At 36.6% G+C, this 19,729-nt stretch overlaps 1 protein-coding gene across 1 annotated transcript; it reads left to right on the top strand.

Moving 5' to 3' along the window:
• The first annotated feature begins 1,477 nt into the window (after positions 1-1,477).
• Positions 1,478-17,766, top strand: LOC130931662 (heme-binding protein 1-like). The gene is made up of 4 exons (XM_057860605.1): positions 1,478-1,696; positions 13,340-13,478; positions 13,613-13,793; positions 14,852-17,766. Exons 1-4 carry the CDS (start codon positions 1,619-1,621, stop codon positions 15,027-15,029), a joined length of 576 nt encoding a protein of 191 aa, XP_057716588.1. The 5' UTR covers positions 1,478-1,618; the 3' UTR covers positions 15,030-17,766.
• Positions 17,767-19,729: the final 1,963 nt, after the last annotated feature.

Below are 19,729 nucleotides of genomic sequence, written 5' to 3'. Positions count from 1 at the left end.
TTTTTCGAACAGATCATGTGACTAACAACTTAGATGGTCATTTGCTTTGCATATAATTTTCAACAAAAAAATAGGGGAGGACGATTTTATTTTTCAAAGGCTTTTTTTCCTTGATTGATTTTTTTTTTTTTTTTTTTGATTGAAGCAACTTTTTTTAGGATGAAATGATTTAGACACAAATGTCCTACCCATAATATGGCCCAAACACAAAAAGGATTGCTTAAATCAAAGAAAACTTTTTCGATGAAAAGTTAAGTGTTCAAATGCGAATTTTTCAATCTGAAATATTTTTTCGCATCCAAAAACTTTCCCAAGACTTGAAATTTTTCTTTTTTTGATCGAAGTGATTTTTCTTTTTGAAAATATATATTTTTTGAATCAAATTTTTTTTTTTGATTGAATAATAAAGACAAAAATCTCCTAGCCAAAATATGGCCCAAACACAAATAAACATTACTTGAATCAAAAAAGTTGCAATAAAAAAAATAATAATAAAATAAAATAAATCAAAAATAAAATAAATAAATGAATAAAAATAGCTTTCAAGTGCATTTTTTTTAGTTTCACATTTATTTTTGCATTCGAACACATTTTTTTATTTTTTTATTGAAGCGACTTTTTTTGGGGTTGAAAATATATATTTTGATTGAAGGAACTTTTTTTTTTTTTGAAGCAACTTTTTTTTGATTGAATAATAAAGACACAATATGGCTCCGCCCAGGGGATACAGTTTTTGACTGGGGTAACTACATTGGCACGACACTGGCGGGCATACCATATTCAATGGATAACGATCTTGGTGAAAAGTATTGCCTAAGCAGCCTGATTTACAATTCCTCTCAAGAATGATGGGAAACAAAAAACGCTCATTGGCAACTTATTGTTATAAACAGGGGTGCACTTTTTTTTATTTTTTTTTTTGCCCAGGTTCTCAGAGGAGGACCTGGAGATGTGAGTTGCTCCTCATTGAGCCTGAGAGCCGACCCGCCTGATGCGATAAAATTATGACAAGCTTTACTTAGACCAATTACCTTTATTCTTGTAAGTTAATTTTATTGCTGACACTGCGCTTCGGGGGCATCATTATGTTGTGCCCCCCTTACCCCAAAAGTCAAACTCCGCTTATGATTTTGGAACATTTTTAGGTTGTGGTGTGCTGCGAGATTTTTTTCCAACATAAAAATGTGCTGTGACTCAAAAAAGGTTGAAAAACACTGGTCTATGGCACATGAATTTCATGAGTGCGTTAAAAGACCTCTGGAGGAGGAAGGCGGAGACACTGGCTATCAGAATCTCTCTCTCTCTCTCTCTCTCTCTCTCTCTCTCTCTCTCTCTCTCTCTCTCTCTCTCTCTCTCTCTCTCTCTCTCTCTCTCTCTCTCTCTCTCTCTCTCTCTCTCTCTCCCTCTCTCTCTCTCTCTCTCTCTCTCTCTCTCTCTCTCTCTCGTCAAAACAGGAGAGCAACGAAGGAGTATCTCCAACTTGTGGCCACAGAAGTAGCACATAAGCATGCGTTGGTGAGGAGGCTGCTAACCAACGAGCAGCGCGGAAAGTTAACAGCCAATTGGATAATTAAACCCTTTACAGACTTGCTCAATTGGAGTTGAAGAGCGGAGCGTCATGTTCGGAATGATCAAGAATTCGCTCTTCGGAAACACCGAGGAGACAGAATATAAACTACTAAGCACAGAAACCAAGGTAAGAAGTAGAGATGCGCGTTTAGATGTGTACTTTTGATTTTGACTAGTCAGATAGTGATGCTTGATTAAAAGTGACATCTATGTCAACCCCCCATCAAACTGATGCGCGAGCTACCCGATCCTATCTTACAAGTAGCATTATAGAGGACGCAAGTCCGACGCGTTTGCGGTCAACCTCTTGGCTCATATTATGTGCACTGAATGAATACGGTCAATGCAATGACGTCACAGTGAAGATCATGACCTTTTCTATGTCTCTATGTTGACTGCTCTCGTCCTTGTTAAATGTGTCGTCTCCATACATTGGGAAAAAAATAGCCAGTGATGTGTGTTAACGGAGGTAATGCCCAGCAAATGCACTGTTTAAAAAATGTATATTGAATTGAGGGTAAAAATACCGTCGCTCTGGTTGCCGGAATTACATGAATATACAGGGAATCAGTGTGGGTTTTGAATCCTGATGGGAGCAGGGTGGACAATGTGAAAATAGACGATGAGATGTCACTACCATCAAGATTGGTTACATGTTAATTATAGTGTAGAAATAGAAATGTTAAATTTATATACTATCATGATTTTCAGTTTAAAAAAAAAACCTTATAAAATTTCCAGTTACTTTTACTGTTATTTGACCCTTTTCCCGTTTTTTATTTTTTAACCATAAAATTCTGAGATTTTTTTAAAATCAATTTTTACATTGCACATTGATACCTCTACTAACGAACGTCTCTAATGCATAATTTTCAGGTTAAGACACACCTCAACAGGAAAATATTGCCCCTTGGTAACGAAAGAAATTTCGTACGAAAGGCAAAAATATACAGTATGGCTGATCATAGACTTCATAACCTATTGACATGACACGGGAAACAGGGCTAATCTGTAGTGGCCCTATTTGAAAAAAACTTCAAATATTTTCAAAACCAAAGCTGCTACCTACCTAAAACCAAAACAGGCTCCTACCTTAGCCAAATATGAGTCTCCTTGAGCAGCGGCATCAAAAAATTCAAAGTCGTTCCCTAATAAAATCCTTATTAATTAACGTTATGTAGGTATAACAAAACTTAAAACGGCTATAAATTCTCAGATTTTAAACTAGATGCACAAAAATTACCAAATGCACCGATAATCACCTATATTTTCAGAATCAATAGAAATATTGAACATATCATAAAAGTTTTTGCCCAAAATACCAACTTTTCTTTTATTTACAGCATGTTTGCAAAAGCTAATAAATCATTCAATTTTCACATCGGTCATCAATCATTAATTATAATATATAGGCTATATATATATATATATATATATATATATATATATATATATATATATATATATATATATATAAGTATGTTTTTTTTTTTTTTCTTAATGTCATTGTATAATATTTTCCTGCCTTTTTTCTATCTTGAGTCATGTTTAGTTGTAAAGCACTTTGAGGGCCTTTCGGGTTTTGTAAAGGGCTATATAAATAAATTTGATTGATTGATATATAATTAGATTACAAATAAATTCTATTCACAATCACAGCTTTTTATAGAATAGCCCTTTATTGTCATTATACTCGTTTTTAAGTTCACTGTGGCACTGCCTTACTTCAACAAAGAGCTTTTTACGTTGAAATTCTTGTGAAAAAAATGCTTAAATCCATGAATTCTTTATAGATATGGATGTAAAACAGTCTCAATTCTTGGTTAAAAGCAAAAAAAAAAACATGCAGGTAGTATTTATGTTTCGTAAATTTGGCGAATGTGCGGCTCGTCTGTAAGTTCACTGTGGCGCCGCCTTATCACATCTCCACAGCAAAGAGCGTTTTATGTTGAAATTCTTGTGAATAAATGCTTAAATCCATGAATTCTTTATAGATATGGACGTAAAACAGTCTCGATTCTTGGTTAAAAGCAAAAAAAAAAAAAAAACGGGCATTTTGAACAGTTTGAATGTACTTAAATCTAAGAATTATGCTAGTTTGTTAGCTCTTTGTTATGATAAGGGGGCTGCCACAATGGCTTTTTCCATTCAAAATTCTTGTGAATAAACGCTTAAATCACTGAATTCTTTTTAGATATGAACGTAAAACTGTCTCGATTCTTTGTTAAAAAAGCAAAAAAACGGGCAGTGACGCATCTATTTTAAGTATATATGCCGAAGAATGACGGCAATTCCGTAGCAGTTCCCATTCTCCCATTGATTTTTTTTTTTTTCCACAACGTTTCAAAATGCATGCATAGTACGAAAAATAAAATATTTACCTTGAATCCTCGAACAAATCCTCCTGAGACAATCCTTCCTGTTTGTATGCAGTTCAGCTTTCTTAGTTCTTCCAAAAATCCAAGCTTAAATCTGGCTTGGAAGGAGCGTGCGCTGTCTTCGGCTGACTATTACCAAATGAAGCTCGCCGGCTCGGCCCCCTATGGTAAAGCGTGATGCAATGAATGACGAAGTGTCATGTCAATAGGTAATGAAGTCTATGGGCTGATACTCGCAGCTCCCAATGTTAATTGATCGTAACATACTTATAGCTTCTCTGCCATTGGCTATCATTCCTGGCATTGAATTGGCTAACCTCTACTGTATGTGTATGTGTGTATCCCAGCATCCTCTTCATTCACCCCTCGTGTTCCAACAGCTTTACATCAGTGTAATAACTTTTATTCTTTATTCTTGGTTTTTTACATTATGTAAAACTCTGTTGGTATGCTTATTGTGCAATAATTTCATTGGAACATGTATTTGTTACATTTTTTAATGCATTTTTATATATGATAAAAGATTTATGTCTGACTTTTGGGGGGCTCTGAACAGATTAGGGCATTTACATGGAAAACGTGTCTCTACTTAAGAAATGTTCAGGTTACGAAAGTACCGTATTGGCCCGAATATAAGACGGCCCTGATTATAAGACGGCCCCCTTTTTCAAGATTCACGTTTGAAAAAAGACTTTTTGAACACCAAATTAATTTTTATACAGAAAATAATTACAGTACATCCAAAACAAATGATTATAACAATATATTTGAGAGAAAAAGCATGTTATTTTGCCCCATTCAAAACTTAAGATCTGAACATTTAAATATGTAAACTTAAGTGCAGTCACATTCGTAAATGAATGGCTTCTGGTTTTTTAAATGTAAATAAACCAATCTATTGTGATAAAACAACAAAATTGCAATAACTGCATTAACCATCAAAGTGAAGTCTAACTGTAACTGTAGTCTTGAAACAAATCTGAATAAGGATAAACATTGAAATAAAAAATTGCAAACTGGTTAAACTTGAGAGAAGCTGAGATCTGTCATGACAGAACATTGCTTTAATGATATCTGTCGCCATCTAACGTCGTGAATGGGAAGAGTAGCTGAGATCTGTCATGACAGAACATCGCTTCAATGATATCTGGCGCCACCTAGCGTCGTGAATGGATATAATCTATAATTTTCACTCTTATTTCAATGCAAAAAACACCGTCTTATATTCGGGCCAATACGGTACTTCCAGAACCAATTAATTAGACGTACCACTGTACTTCTGTTCCTGCCCAAGTGATGTTTTCACCCACAAGGGACTGCTGCAAATAACAAGTGCTTGGAAACATGCTTTGTTGATCATCTATGGGGAATAGCAGGGGCAATTAATTCATAGACTGCCATTAACGACGATAGACGTCCAATCCATTTGGATTGCGAGGGCAATCACGATACACATTTCAACACTTTTATTGAATATGATAAGGATATTAAAATGAAGTAGTATACAAGAGTGACCCCACTGATGATGATAATCCAATCATGTGTCTCTTTTCATTCTTTTTCTGTGAATTTGAAATGGGTTCATCAATAGTAAACGTTGCAATCTCTTGGACCTGAGAGGGTGGTGAACACATCACTAATGGATTGGACATTTATCACCATCAATCACAGCCGCTGCGTTAATAATCAGTATTATTCAGATTTTGGTGATTAAAAAAAGTGTCACCCAGTTTCCCCTTTTTCACTTCATCTCAATTGCGTCCTGCTTGCTTGACACTGACAGCAGCGCTCCTGCTCATGGCGAGAGCGTCTGAGTCTTGCTGTTGGCAACTATGTACTTTTGGGGCCACCATCCCTAAATCTTCTATGTTTACGTTTCGATTAAAAAATAATGACCAAAAAAAAAATACTTTTCTCTTGCCTACTCTCCCTTTCTGCTTCACTCGGATAAATAAGTAAGAAAATTGAATATTCCATTGCCGTGAAGGGGGTTGCATTCTAACCAATTGCCATGATCACAGTAGTGAACATGCACAATACATGAGATACGGTGTGTCCAAGTTTAGCCTGGATGGGCTTTTCCAATTTTTAAAACTGTTTGTCCGATATATCTATTAAGCAGCGTAGTTGCAGATGTGAATGGAACATAAAGTTGAGTTAATGCATCAGTCAGTGGTGTAACCAATGCTGTACATACAAAATATTGGTTGCATGCTATTGAACTATCAAACAAAATCAGGAATGAAGGACCTACCCTCATTTCACACGTAAGTGATTATTTTTCAAAAACATACACAACAGTGTACAGTTTTATATGACTAAAAACTTCAAATGGGTATTATTTGATACACGCACTACAAACCACTTCTGTTCCACACTAATCAACTATTTACATTCAATACAAGAGGTTCTTGTATTGGCACGAGTCACCCATTTTTCAGAGCAAAGTTCATTAAATCTCTTGACTGGACTTGAGTTTAAATAAGAGATACTGAAATCAGAGATTGCCACCTAAACCCTTGGACACTCATCTGACTCTGACACCCAACACACTTGAATGAAACTGAGAAGGAATACAAAGGAGGAGCTAACCAGTCTGAGAATACACGCGTGCACACAAAATGCAAATGTAATATGTAATTCCATTTCTTTAAGATACCTACATAATGAGCACATCCTTCTGCTGTGAATCTAAACGAGTTTAACACTAGAAGACGTCCAATCCATTTGAAGTGGGAGAGTGGCAGCAAATGAACATTCACGTCAATGGCACCAATGAGTTAATTGTAAGGGATGAAAATACAGTCAGTCCACCGAAAAAGGTATAGATTAGACCTGCAACAAATGCAAAATGCATCAAGTAGTGCTGCAACATAAAAATATCCAGTGTAAACAAAACAATATTTTTGCTCAAATGTAAAGATTTCTAATTAAAGTATCTACTCATACTTGTTACCAGTGTACCCGTGGTTTTGTTCTTTTAAGACTGCCATATATCAAGTTAGTATAATACTATTTATAGAAAATGAACTAATATTATAAAAAATTTTCATGCATGCATTAAACACGTACGGTTGACAGGCAGAGCATATTGGCTAGGTATTGAGGTGAGATAGGAACATAATTAGGTCAATTAATTGTACTACTATGATTTGTGGAATACCATACATACGGTCCCCTCTTGTCGCCTATCCATTTTGTAGAAACAATTGCTAATAACCTGACTTTTAATTATTCAATTGGTTTCAGAATTGGCTCATATCAAAGCTAAGACCCTCCCAAATGATGTTGAATGTACACTAAAAAAAGATTGATCATTTAATGAAGACATAAAGGTCAAATTTTGGCAAGACAAAAATTTTGTCGCCTACAGAAAGTAGTGTGAAAATTGAACAAAACATGTACTTCAAATACAAAAATATGTTACATAACATAAGCGAATTAAGTAGTGGTGCTGTGAGATCCAAATGTAATATTTTGTATGACTTCCATGGGCTTGAAGGACTGCATCTATGCGGTTCGGCAAGGATTCATAAAATTTATTGATGAAGTCATCAGGAAAATCAAAGAAAGCAGTCTTGCATGCCTCCCAGAGTTCATCAACATTCTTGGGTTTCGTCTTCCATGCTTCCTCTTTCATCCTGTTCATGTCTGGTGACTGGGCTGGCCAGTCCTGGAGGATCTTGATCTTCTTTGCCTTGAGGAACTTTGAGGTAGAGATTGAAGTATGCGATGGAGCACCATCCTGCTGCAGAATTTGTCCCTTTTTATGGTTAGGAATGTAAGAGGCAGCTAAGATTTGTTGATATTTCAGACTATTTATGTTGCCTTCCACCCTGCAGATCTCTCGCACACCCCCATACTGGATGTAACCCCAGACCATGATTTTGCCACGACCAAACTTGACTGTTTTCTGAGTGAATCTCAGATCCATGCAGGCTCCAGTAGGTCTCCTGCAATATTAGCGGCGACTGTGCTGTAATTCAATGGAAGATTCATCTGAAAAATCCACTTTTTGCCACAAAACAAAAAACAACAAACAAAATTTGGATCTCACAGCACCACTACTTAATTCGCTTATGTTATGTAACAAATTTTTGTATTTGAAGTACATTTTTTGCTCAATTTTCACACTACTTTCTATAGGCAACAAAACATGTGTCTTGCCAAAATTTGACCTTTATTTCTTCATTAAATGATAAATCTTTTTTCAGTGAAACAAATATATTTTTGCACATTCAACATCATATGGGAGGGTCTTAGCTTTCATATGAGCCATTTCTGAAACCAACTGAATAATTAAAAGTCAGGTTATTAGCAATTATTTCTACAAAATGGATAATCGACAAGACTTTTGTCAGGGACTGTAGACAGTAAGTCAGCGCAAATTCTGCGTCATCTTCTGACCAAAATATGCATTCCAGGAAAAGGTCTATTTATGGTGATTGTGATAAATGATGATAGATAGACAGGTAAAATTTCATTAGAAAGTTTTATATCATTTTGGCAATGTATATCGTCATATAGTGCAGCACTACTTTGTTGACTTTTTTGTTTTGTATGTGATAAAAAAAAATGTACAGATATAAAATTGATTTTTTTTTCTTTTCTTTTTTTTTATGATAACAAGCTAACTAAGCTATTTCAACAAGCACTCAACCATTGCTGTGATATTTAATATTGAAAAAAGGCACATGTTGAACATACAATAAATTACAAAAAGAAAACATAAAAATCTCACAAAACGTTATGTACAATGCAATAATAGTGATTTAACCGTGCCTACTCAGTATAAAACATAGACTTGTTAAATTGAACACAATGCTAATACCAATATTCATTTGCATGAATGGCACAGGTTAATTATACCTCCTGTCATCTAGTAAAATGCAATTCATTTTACTGTCGGACACATAAGTAGATGACATAGGTGGCAAAAAAAAAAAAAAAACATTATTTGCACGGATAGATATTAATTATTGGATCAATATAGTGAAATTGGATAATTTGCTGCAGCATGCCTAGTGATCTCTGTCACCATTCATTTTGGTTAGGATTTGCTGGTTTCAGAACATATTGTGAGTAGATCGAGCACTCAAACTCAATTTATTGGGCGGCTGATTGCGTCTGGGCGGCAACAATGATTCCCAAAAAAAGGGACTAATGTTGTTGTTAATTTGTTGGGAAAAACACAAAAGGTTATTATTAGCTTGAGCATTGTTCGGCAACAGGAGACTTAAAAAGCAAAAAACAAAACATGAAAATTTTGAAATACGCGTGGGCCACATTTATTTTTGGGATATTAATATATCTATTATTCATTTTTAGGAAATGTATTACAATTCGTTTTAATTTTGATTTTTTTTATTTATTAATTATTAATTATTATCCAATAACTGTTTTATTTAAAATTATATACTGTAACTTTTATTTCCTGTGGCAAAATATGCACAGCTCACACTATTACTACACATTCATATCAAAAAAGGGGCTGCAAAATATCGTCTCGCGGGCCTCGATTGGCCCACAGGTCGCAAGTTTGAGACCCCTGAGGTAGATGCTTGAATACAAACATCAACATCTTTGATCAGTAAATAAGAAAAGTTTGTATTCTATTTTTGCACAAAGACGATATCTCTGATTCAATTCTTGAATAGAAAAAAAATATGAAAGATGGCAACTGTTCCATAGAAAACATTTTTTCTTGACTGATTATGGGGGCGAACACATGTAGGGTAAACATTACTCGCAGAGTGAACGGCATTAGAATGACCTTTAAATTCCTGCGCTCGCAACCTTAGAAAAACAGAATGATTCATTGCATGTATAATCATGTTAATAGAAATGAAGACATGCCTCACATTTGTGACCAAAACGTATTAAGGTCAATGGTATAGCGGTGCAGTGGTGTGGCCGCACTCCACATTAACCCCTGTAAATCACATGAAAATATGGTTGCATCATGTTAACACAGTGCGCTGGAGGCTGGGGGAGCAAGTTGTGTTCGCCCACGTTATGTAACATCGTGCATCTCTGGCCCATTATAATGTGTAGCCTGACTGAACCCAGTGCCGCAGCAGGAGACGTTAAATCATATCAGTGCAAAATATGTTGCTTCCTGACTGTTTTTATCTGGGCCACACTTGTTTGGCACAACCGCCAATGTGCAATTGTGCAGACATAAACATCCAACACGTACAGCACACACGCTAAACCACAGGTGTCAAACTTGAGGCCCGGGGGCCAGATCCTGCCCGTCACATTATTTTATGTGGCCCGCTAATGTAAATCAGGTTGATCACTTCATGTTTTCCGTTAAATGTATGTAAAATTTTTACAGTCCTCGGTGGAAGGTCAAAGACTCCTGATTAGACATGTGCCGGTGACCGGTTTCACGGTTTACCGTGGTGTGAAAACGTCGCGGTTTCAAAACCACTAAAATTTTCCGTCAGACCGTAGAACGGTATTCGCTATTTTTCATGTGTCAAAACTGCAGCCAGAAGGGACGTGGCGCGGCAGCGCTCACCACCTCCCGTTTGTTGCTGTGTGTGAAAGTGACTCTATCGGCTAGACAGCCAGCGAACCCAAAAACAAATACTCTTTCAATTTCAATTTATTGAGCTCTCAAATCGTGGTAAGTGGAATATACAAAATGCATACATTTAAAATGTTGTACAATTGTATTTTTCCATGTGTGAGTAGCTTCAACAGATTAGCACCATGGAAAAAGTTCGCCAAAAACAAAACACACATTTTCCTTTCAAATTCGATATACAAACTAAATAAAAGCTTACAAAGACGAATGTTAGCCTAGGTTAAGCTGGGAGAGCAACTTCGTCGAGTTTTACAGCCGCAGAGTGAGAAAACAAGCTTGATTCGCTTGAACCAGTGGCTTGAATGAAGGGGGGGGGGGGATGGTAGCCTCAAAGATCGCTAATTGCAGAAAGATGATCTTGCCCTAAGCACAAATCCACGTTCACTGGATCAAGGAGAAGTCACACTCCAATTTTTTTTTTTTTTTAGATGAAACCTTTCCACAACAATATTGACATTTTAACTAACTTATACATTTTTAACTAACATATTAACTTATAAATTATTTATAATTGTTCTTTTTAACACAAAGGCATGACATGTAGACTAGAGTTGACACAGTGGCTGAAAATGGCGAAACTTCACTTGAGCTTTTCCACCCTCAAAACAAAGTCATGCAGTGTAATTTAAAAAAAAATTTATTTAGAAGTGTTTTTACTTTTTTATAGAAATTGTTTTGTTCTAATCTTAAGCAACTTGAGCTGTGGGTATAGTCTATAAATTGTATTTTAATTTTATTTAAAATATTAGTTTTTTAAATTAATATTTTATTTATTTTAACAATATATTTATGTTCCAATTTGCAACTATGTTCTGAAAAAAAAATTCCTGTTCAATGGAATTTATTTATTTATTTTTTTAACCCATACATCTCAAAATAGCAATACCGTAATACCGTGAAACCGCGGTATTTTTGCTCACGGTTATCGTACCATCAAAATCTCATACCGGCACATGCCTACTCCTGATATTGGAGAACATTGAATTTTTTATTTTTTTTTTTTACTTTAAAAATATGGAGAGTACTTACTGCTTTTTCCTTTGTTTGTACATCAAATTGGTGTGCATGGCTGTCACCTCAGGAGGAAGCCTCTTCTGAAGATGGTACACAAAAAAGCCCGCAAACAGTCAGGCTTTCCTGTGTACCGTTTTGCGGGCTTTGTTGTGTACCGTCTTCAGAAGAGGCTTCCTCCTGGGGTGACAGCCATGCACACCAATTTGATGTAGAGTGCGGCGTATGGTCTGAGCACTAACAGGCTGACCCCCCACCTCTTCAATCTCTGCAGCATTGCTGACAGCACTCCTGTAACGAGTCACATGACATTTTGGAGAGAAAATGACAAACAGTAATCAATCTGGACATTTAGGGAAGTACGTAGTTTCTAAGAGGTGTACTCACTTTTGTTGCCAGGGGTTTAGATATTAATGGTTATATTTTGAGTTATTTTGAAAGGAAAATAAAAACTCTATTATATAAGCTCTACACAGACTACTTTTCATTGTGTCAAAGTGTCATTTTGTCAGTGTTGTCCCATGAAAAGATATACTTAAATATCTGCAGAAATGCGAGGGGTGTACTCACTTTTATGATACACTGTATTAGTTTCGTTAGTTATGTCTTTTTTTTTTTTTTTTTGCCAGCGACGTCAGGAGTAGAATACAATAGAACGCCTTTATTGTCATTAGCGTTACTAGTTTCACGAATGAGACGTGGCAACAATAATCACATGATTCCATGATACCAATCAGATATCAGACTCAAGCTTGCTGTTCTATGATCGCGCTGGCCTGTTCAATCACGTGGCGTCTTTAAAGCACCGTAAAAAATAAGGTGTTTGACATCAACATGACACAAAAGCGTGGATTTTAACCTCTCTCCCAGTTTTTATTTGGCACCGATTGACCACGTAACACCAGATATGATCCTTTTGCTTTTTTAACTATTCAAACTAGGAACTATTTTCTCCACTTGAGGGCACTCATGGTGCTTCAGTTTCGTTGATATTTTTTTCTCTCGTCGTTTTATTTACATATATATATATTATATTATATTCCTTTGGCTTAATGTGGTTATGTAATAGGTTATAATACAGTTTAAGATTAACAGTTCATATAGATAACTTTGTGCTGAGGTAAAAAAATAAATAAAAGTACCATTGTTTAAAAAATCAAACATCATAAGCAGTTACTCACAGTGTTACTCATTACTTGAGTTTTGTTTTTGTTTTTCCACAAAATACTTTTTTTACTTGCATTTGAGTACATTTTTGGGATGACTGCTTTTACTTTCACTTGAGTTATATTATTTTGAAGTAAGACTACTCTTACTTGAGTACAGTTTTTGGCTACTCTACCCACCTCTGATGTGAATGCAACTAAGCAGGGTTAATGTTGAACAATATTAGATAGATTCTTCCAAATTTAAATGAAAAATTCTAAGATATACATGCGCATTTGGCCAGTCTTGGTTTAGTGCTCTCATGATGCAGCAGGCATAAAGAAAACATAAATTTTAACCAGTTTAAAAACATCCTGTTTAAATAAGAAAAAAATTGAATGGAAATTCACCTAAGTTTTAGCTTGCTAGCTTGGATATATTGATTTTTAATTTAAAAAAAAAAAAGGGGGGGGGGGGTAATTCAAAAGGGTTCGGTTAATTCACATGTGAAGCTCATGGGGTTTGGTACCTTTAGCAAGGTTAAGAAACCACTGATCTAATGCCTAAACCTACTCCTCCACTCGTGGGGTTCGGTACCTTTGCCTAAACCTACTCCTCCTCATTTTGCGTTGTCCTCTAGGATGGAGTCAGCTTTGAGGTACGGCGCTATGACGCCGCCAAATACGCTGTTGTTTCTTCTGAGGGGCGCACTTACGACCAGGTGACCGGAGAGCTGGTGAGGAAGCTGCTCATGTACATCGGTGGAAGCAATGAGCAAGGTAAGACCTCACAATCTATTGTCATCAAGCTGTTTTTGTGTTTGACTGGATAAACATCCACAAAACACAAAAACTGGAAACACAGTTGGCTAGCTTTGAGGAGTTTCTCTAGAAATGTGTTTTTGGCTAACAAGGTGAGGCCATGGGTACAGCAGCACCCACCATCATCACCGTCTACCCTCGGAATGATGGTGTTCTATCCCGTCGTCTGGTGGTCGCCATCCGAATTCCAACTACGTACCAGCAAAGCCCCCCAACACCGACGGACAGTACTATAAGGGTCGAGGAGCGGCCTGGCATGACTGTTTATACACTGTAAGTGTCATCGTGAAGATGCTTTGCACCACATATAATATTTGTGTTTTTTTGCCATCCAGGTAAAAAATTATCAGCCAATTTTTCCATTCCACCAAATTCCACCAAAATTTGCCTATACATTTTCAATGACCCCATTTATTTCCAATGGCACATTCAACTCCCACAAAAATGTTTACATTCACTATTACTGATTTTTACCTCAGACCAGCAAAAAATCTACAGTTGTCGTCACTTTTTTTTACCAAAAAAAATCCTCGAATTGCCACAAAATGTACAAAAAGTGACCCAAAATCAAGATGAAGGGACCCATAAACATCCCAAAATTAACAAAGAAGTGATCCAAAATACACAAAAAGTGATCCGTAAATAACAGAAATTGACCGATGAACAGGAAGTGACCTGAAAATGTCATCTAATCAACAGGATATGATCCAAAATGTGCGGGAAGGGACCCGAGAATCCACCAACATGTACAGAAAGTGACCCTGGAATGTCCCAAAATCATCAAAGTCACTGAAAATCAACAAGAATTAACCCCTAAATGTCCCCAAAACAAACAGAAAATGATCTGAAATCAACTTGAAGTGACCTGGAAATGCCCGCTAAATCAACAAAAAGTACCCAATGAACAGGAAGTGGCCTGGAAATGACCTAAAATCAACTAGACTTTATTCAAAAGTGACAGGAAGTGAACCTGGAATGCACCAAAAATTACAGGAAATGACCCAAAATTAACTCATTGCCTGTCATTAACAATAGACATCCATTTAATTTAAACTGGGAGGACTGTTTCGAATGCTCACCTTTCACTGCCATTGGATCATTAGAACTGGAAGGGGCGAAAGAACAACTTTTCATTCACCCCTTACAGTTCAAATGGATTGGACGTCAATCAGTTTCAATGGCAGCCAATGAGTTAACAAGAAAATGACCCAAAATTAACAATAAGTGACCGAAAATCTACAAGGAAGTGACCCACGTGAGAGCAAAGCATCTTCTCATAATTTCTTAATGCCTTGTTCGATCATATTCTTTGAACTTCTCCTTCCCCACAGGCAATTTGGAGGTTTCGCAGGTGAGAGTGAATACCGAGCAGAGGCCTTGCGTTTGACACGCACCCTTGGCGAGACGGCCCCATTCCAGCGCAAGCAATACTTTTGTTGCAGTTACGACTCGCCGCTAAAACCTTACGGCCGCCGCAATGAGGTGTGGTTTATACAGGAAGAGCCGTAGGGACCTGATTAGCAACTCTGACTTCTTGATCCAACCACATTGATCTCTTCACTGAGGTGCCTGCAGCTCTAACTGAAGAGAACGGACAATACTGTGAATTTAACTTTTTCCTTTTCTTTTCTTTTTATGAAACCCATTGATTACTATGCTAAACAACATAACTAGTAATATGTTTGTCAGTCGAAAATGTACATTTGACTGTGTATTCTGTATCTGTATGAGTATCAAAAGGGAATATCATAGTCGGAGAAATGTCTTATTATAATTCAGTAGTCGGGGGACGCAGGGGGATGGCACCCCCCACCCCGAAATAAAAAATCTTTGTTTAGAAATGCTATTCCCCTGTTCAATCCCCCTGATTTTTTTATAAGTGTTGAAAATGTAACTCATTATCATATTTAGCACTTTGATGCACAAAAGATGTTTTGTTTTTTTTCCCCTTGTTTTATTTATCTATTTATTAAACCTTTACAGGGTACTCATTGAACTCATTGGCTAATGGCTACCACTGACGGGGCTATACATGTCCAATCTATTTGGACTGTGAGGGTCAAATGAACAGTTTGCCCCTTCCAGTCAAAATGGGATGTAAGTCTGGCACCATCAATGTCACTAAATGTGCATGCATGGTCAGTCTTCACGGTTTAAATGAATTGGAGGTGTATCGGCATCGATGGCATGCAATGAGTTAAATACTATTTTAAAAATTTGAGTAACTTTGCAGCAACTTTAGAGTGTTACTTGGGGCCGTAACCAGTGCGTATTTCAGAAATGTAGTTTTTATTAACATTGTATTAATTTATGATCTTCATGTATCATTATAAAGTAAATATAGAAATATAATAATGATTAATAATTTTTAAAAATAGATATAATAATAATTTCGAATTAAATGGTTTGATGCGGGAGCAAGACTACCTCTCCCGCGCAGCCATCACCCCCTTCGCACCGCGCTGTCCACAGGGGCATTTGGCCCCGCCATTTATTATGTGTGTTTGCCCTCTACTCAAATTGTTCAAACCAGTTGCTTAATGTCAAGTCTTGGCTTCAAAGCAAGGGCATAGGTTTGCATAGGGACAGTAGGGACATACCACTACCAACTTTTCAGAATGCTCAAATTGTCCCTACCAACTTTAAGCAACCTTACATGCATTAATAATGAGTTCAGTTATACAGGTAATTTAGATGGTCTTTCCGTATGTTGTAAGGATAGAATTGGCCCTACCATTATTAAGTGAATTATTTTCATTATGTTCAAACTTACATTTACCCCTTTTCACTTGCTGAATGGGCCGGTCCATTTTTTCCCCCCTCAATTGCACGTTTGATTGGCTGATGACTGATGACTTGACCCACCCCTGGACACACAAGCACACTCACACAGCCTTGACAGAAATACATGTCGACAACATGCAACCTCCTCCGCCCCCTTCGAAGACGAGGGATATTAGAAGTGTTTTGGTTTTTTTTCGGCCTTTTTTCGGTCAGCAGCAGCCAGTGTAAGTAATTTAAAAAGACACCAGTGTTGTGGAAGTGGGAAACACACCACTAATTTTGCTACTGTAAGTCCGACCTGCATCAGAGTTAGCATAACATTAAACTGTGTAAACATGATAACCTGAAAAACTCGAGTAGGAAGCTGCTTAGAAGTGTCCTTCTGTTTGATTTTTCTACTGCTAACATTATTTAAACTGTGAGAAATGTAGTGAACTCTGTTGGAAACTATAGAACCTTATATGTTGCTCACACAACACAACATACACAACATAATCACAATTAACTATGTACATACATTAAAAAAGAAAAAAATAATAAAAATTGGGGGAGGGATGCCGCAAGCTACCGACACTAGTCGCGATCGACTGGTCGATCCTGATCGACATAATGAGCACCCCTGATTTAGCATATCAATTAATAACATTCATATTCGTGAGAAATGTAGCCCTCACCCCCAATCACCCAATCTGTTTGGTCTTATTAATGTCCCATCCCGAGCAAAAAGTGTGTATGCAGGTTATGCTGATATATCGTCCCTACCAATGTTGAGACCAAACCTACGCCCTAGCTTCAAAGTCATTGCTTGGCTACTAATCAGAAAGCAAGAACATGAAAAAGTTGATATGAAAAATTTTTAAGAATCTTGAGATATTGAGACTTGAAACTGAAAATCCTATATTATTATATTAATAACTGTTCACCCTAAAGACCAACATTAAAAGTATTGTAGAATATTTAAAGCGGTTTTATATTCTGTAATGTCTAACATAAAAAAGGGATACGTGTTATGATTTTGCAATTTACAATTTTCTTCGATAATGAACTGCACACACACAATCATATACAAAAATTAATATAAAATGACCAAATCCCCAAATTTTTTTAATACCTCGACTACTGAACATAATACAAATCCACTGTCATTATATTCCATGTTTTACACACACAAAAAATGCATACCTAACCTCAAATCAGCATTGTAGCATCTTTTGTTAATCCCAATTCAGATATACAGTGTATCACAAAATATCACCCCACGCATTTCTGCAGATATTTAAGTATATCTTTTCATGGGACAACACTGACAAAATGACACTTTGACACAATGAAAAGTAGTCTGTGTTCAGCTTATATATTTAATTTATTTTACCCTCAAAATATAGCCATTAATATCTAAACCCTGGCAACAAAAGTGAGCATGGGAACTACGTACAGCCCTAAATTTCCAAATGGAGTACTGCTTGTCATTTTCCCTCCAAAATGTAATGTGACTTGTTACAGGAGTGCTGTCAGCATTGCTGCAGAGATTGAAGAGATGGGGGGGGGGGGGTATCATTCATACCTTATTCATACATTATCTTAGTACTCCTCACATGGTCGCTGCCACACATGCTTGAGACCATCGAAACCAGACAAAATAATCTACGTCTCATCAGACCATAGGACATGGTTCCAGTAATCCAAGTGCTTTGTTGACATGTCTTCAGCAAAGTGTTTGTGGGCTTTTTTGTGTACAGTCTTCAGAAGAGACTTCATCCTGGGGTGACAGCCATGCACACAAATTTGATGTAGAGTTCGGCATATGGTCTGAGCACTAACAGGCTGACCCCCCCTCTTCAATCTCTGCAGCAATGCTGACAGCACTCCTGTAACGAGTCACATGACATTTTGGAGGGAAAATGAAAAGCCGTACTTAATTTGGACATTAGGGATGCACGTAGTTCCCATGCGGTGTACTCACTTTTGTTGCCAGGGGTTTAGATATTAACGGCTATATTTTGAGTTATTTTGAGGGGGAAAGTAAATTACCTCTATTATATAAGCTGCACACAGACTTTTCATTGTGTCAAAGTGTCATTTTGTCAGTGCTGTCCCATGAAAGGATATACTTAAATATCTGCAGAAATGCGAGGTGTGTACTCACTTTTGTGATACACTAACTTTCAGACTTTCTTTTGTTGTTATCACAAGTGAGTCCATAGACTATTGAGCACATTATTGGGGTCATTGTATCTGCCAGGTTGTGGTGACAGCAACACAGAAATGCAGTAACAAATTAAGCAGGATTAAAAATCCCGTTCTTCAATATGAACTGGACATAAACCAGAAGTTAAAGCCATAAAGTAGTGTCTGTGTAATATTGAGTGAATGGTACCTAATTTTCTAGCAATTTGTATTGTGATCATAAAAAATGTGATCCTGACTGTTAAGCAAAATGTGTTCATGTTGTGCTGTATCAATTTATTTATGTCCCTTAAAATGTGTCTGTGGTAAATATGTAGTTTGACTATCTGTGGCAAGAGTGAAAACTGTTAGGTTTATTTGTCAGCAAATATTAAATATATTGTGGAATCCTATTTCATCATTTTTTGCACAGGTCTGTAATATCAAATACAAAACTCGCTGAACTCATTGCCTTGCCATTGAAAGATGATAATTCACAGCCAGTCCTCCCTGTTTAAATAAATTAGATGTCCATCAATGGCAATGGCAGACAATGAGTTAAATGCTATTCAATTTAGGGGGGGATAAAACTGTTATTGAGCACCATAACAATAGACAAATATTGAACAAAAGTAATGTAAATAAAGTACAAAAAATCTTTTTCTACCCCTTATCTGTGCTGTTGGCCCCAAATCCATTCCTTTGGAACAATCTGTTGAATAACTGGTTGCTAGATTTCCTTATTTTGGTTTAAAAAGTATATATATATTTATTAAATCATCTGAAATACTCACATTAATTCATTAAATTTATTTAGTGCTCAGGCTGAGCTGTAACGAAAAGTGTCCATGGTCTCTAGTACTTACTTAGTAGCTCCTAACCTAGGGGCAACAACGAGTCGGCAGCAAATTAATCAGCTCTGATAAGACAATTAAAAATTAGGCTCCGAGGACGGATGCATAGAGATCCCTAAAATATACCAACCAAATTGCATTGTGATCTGTCCACAAATCACAGAGGAATTGATTTAAAATATATATATGTTAGTGTATACACCCCTAACAACATGACCGGTGGATTGACAGGCCATCAGCCTGTAATAAATATGAATACAGGTACTTTATCCTGTGGGATGAATCCAATATTCAGTCAAGATTTGGTTAGAATCATTTTTCTTTTCTGAGCGGATTTACTTTTAAGTAATTCTCAAGTGCTCACACACACTGCAAATAACAACTGAGAGTCATAGGATACTATAA

This window comes from Corythoichthys intestinalis, chromosome 16, assembly GCF_030265065.1.
Source record: "Corythoichthys intestinalis isolate RoL2023-P3 chromosome 16, ASM3026506v1, whole genome shotgun sequence".
NCBI lineage: Eukaryota > Metazoa > Chordata > Actinopteri > Syngnathiformes > Syngnathidae > Corythoichthys > Corythoichthys intestinalis.
Note: the sequence above shows the minus strand (reverse complement) of the source record. Positions and strands in the feature narration are given on the sequence as shown.

Coding starts and splice junctions, on each gene's coding strand:
- LOC130931662 (XM_057860605.1), top strand. CDS start 1,619: ATGTTCGGAATGATCAAGAATTCGCTCTTCGGAAACACCGAGGAGACA. Junction 1,697..13,339: donor TACTAAGCACAGAAACCAAG/GTAAGAAGTAGA, acceptor GTTGTCCTCTAG/GATGGAGTCAGCTTTGAGGT. Junction 13,794..14,851: donor GGCATGACTGTTTATACACT/GTAAGTGTCATC, acceptor CCTTCCCCACAG/GCAATTTGGAGGTTTCGCAG.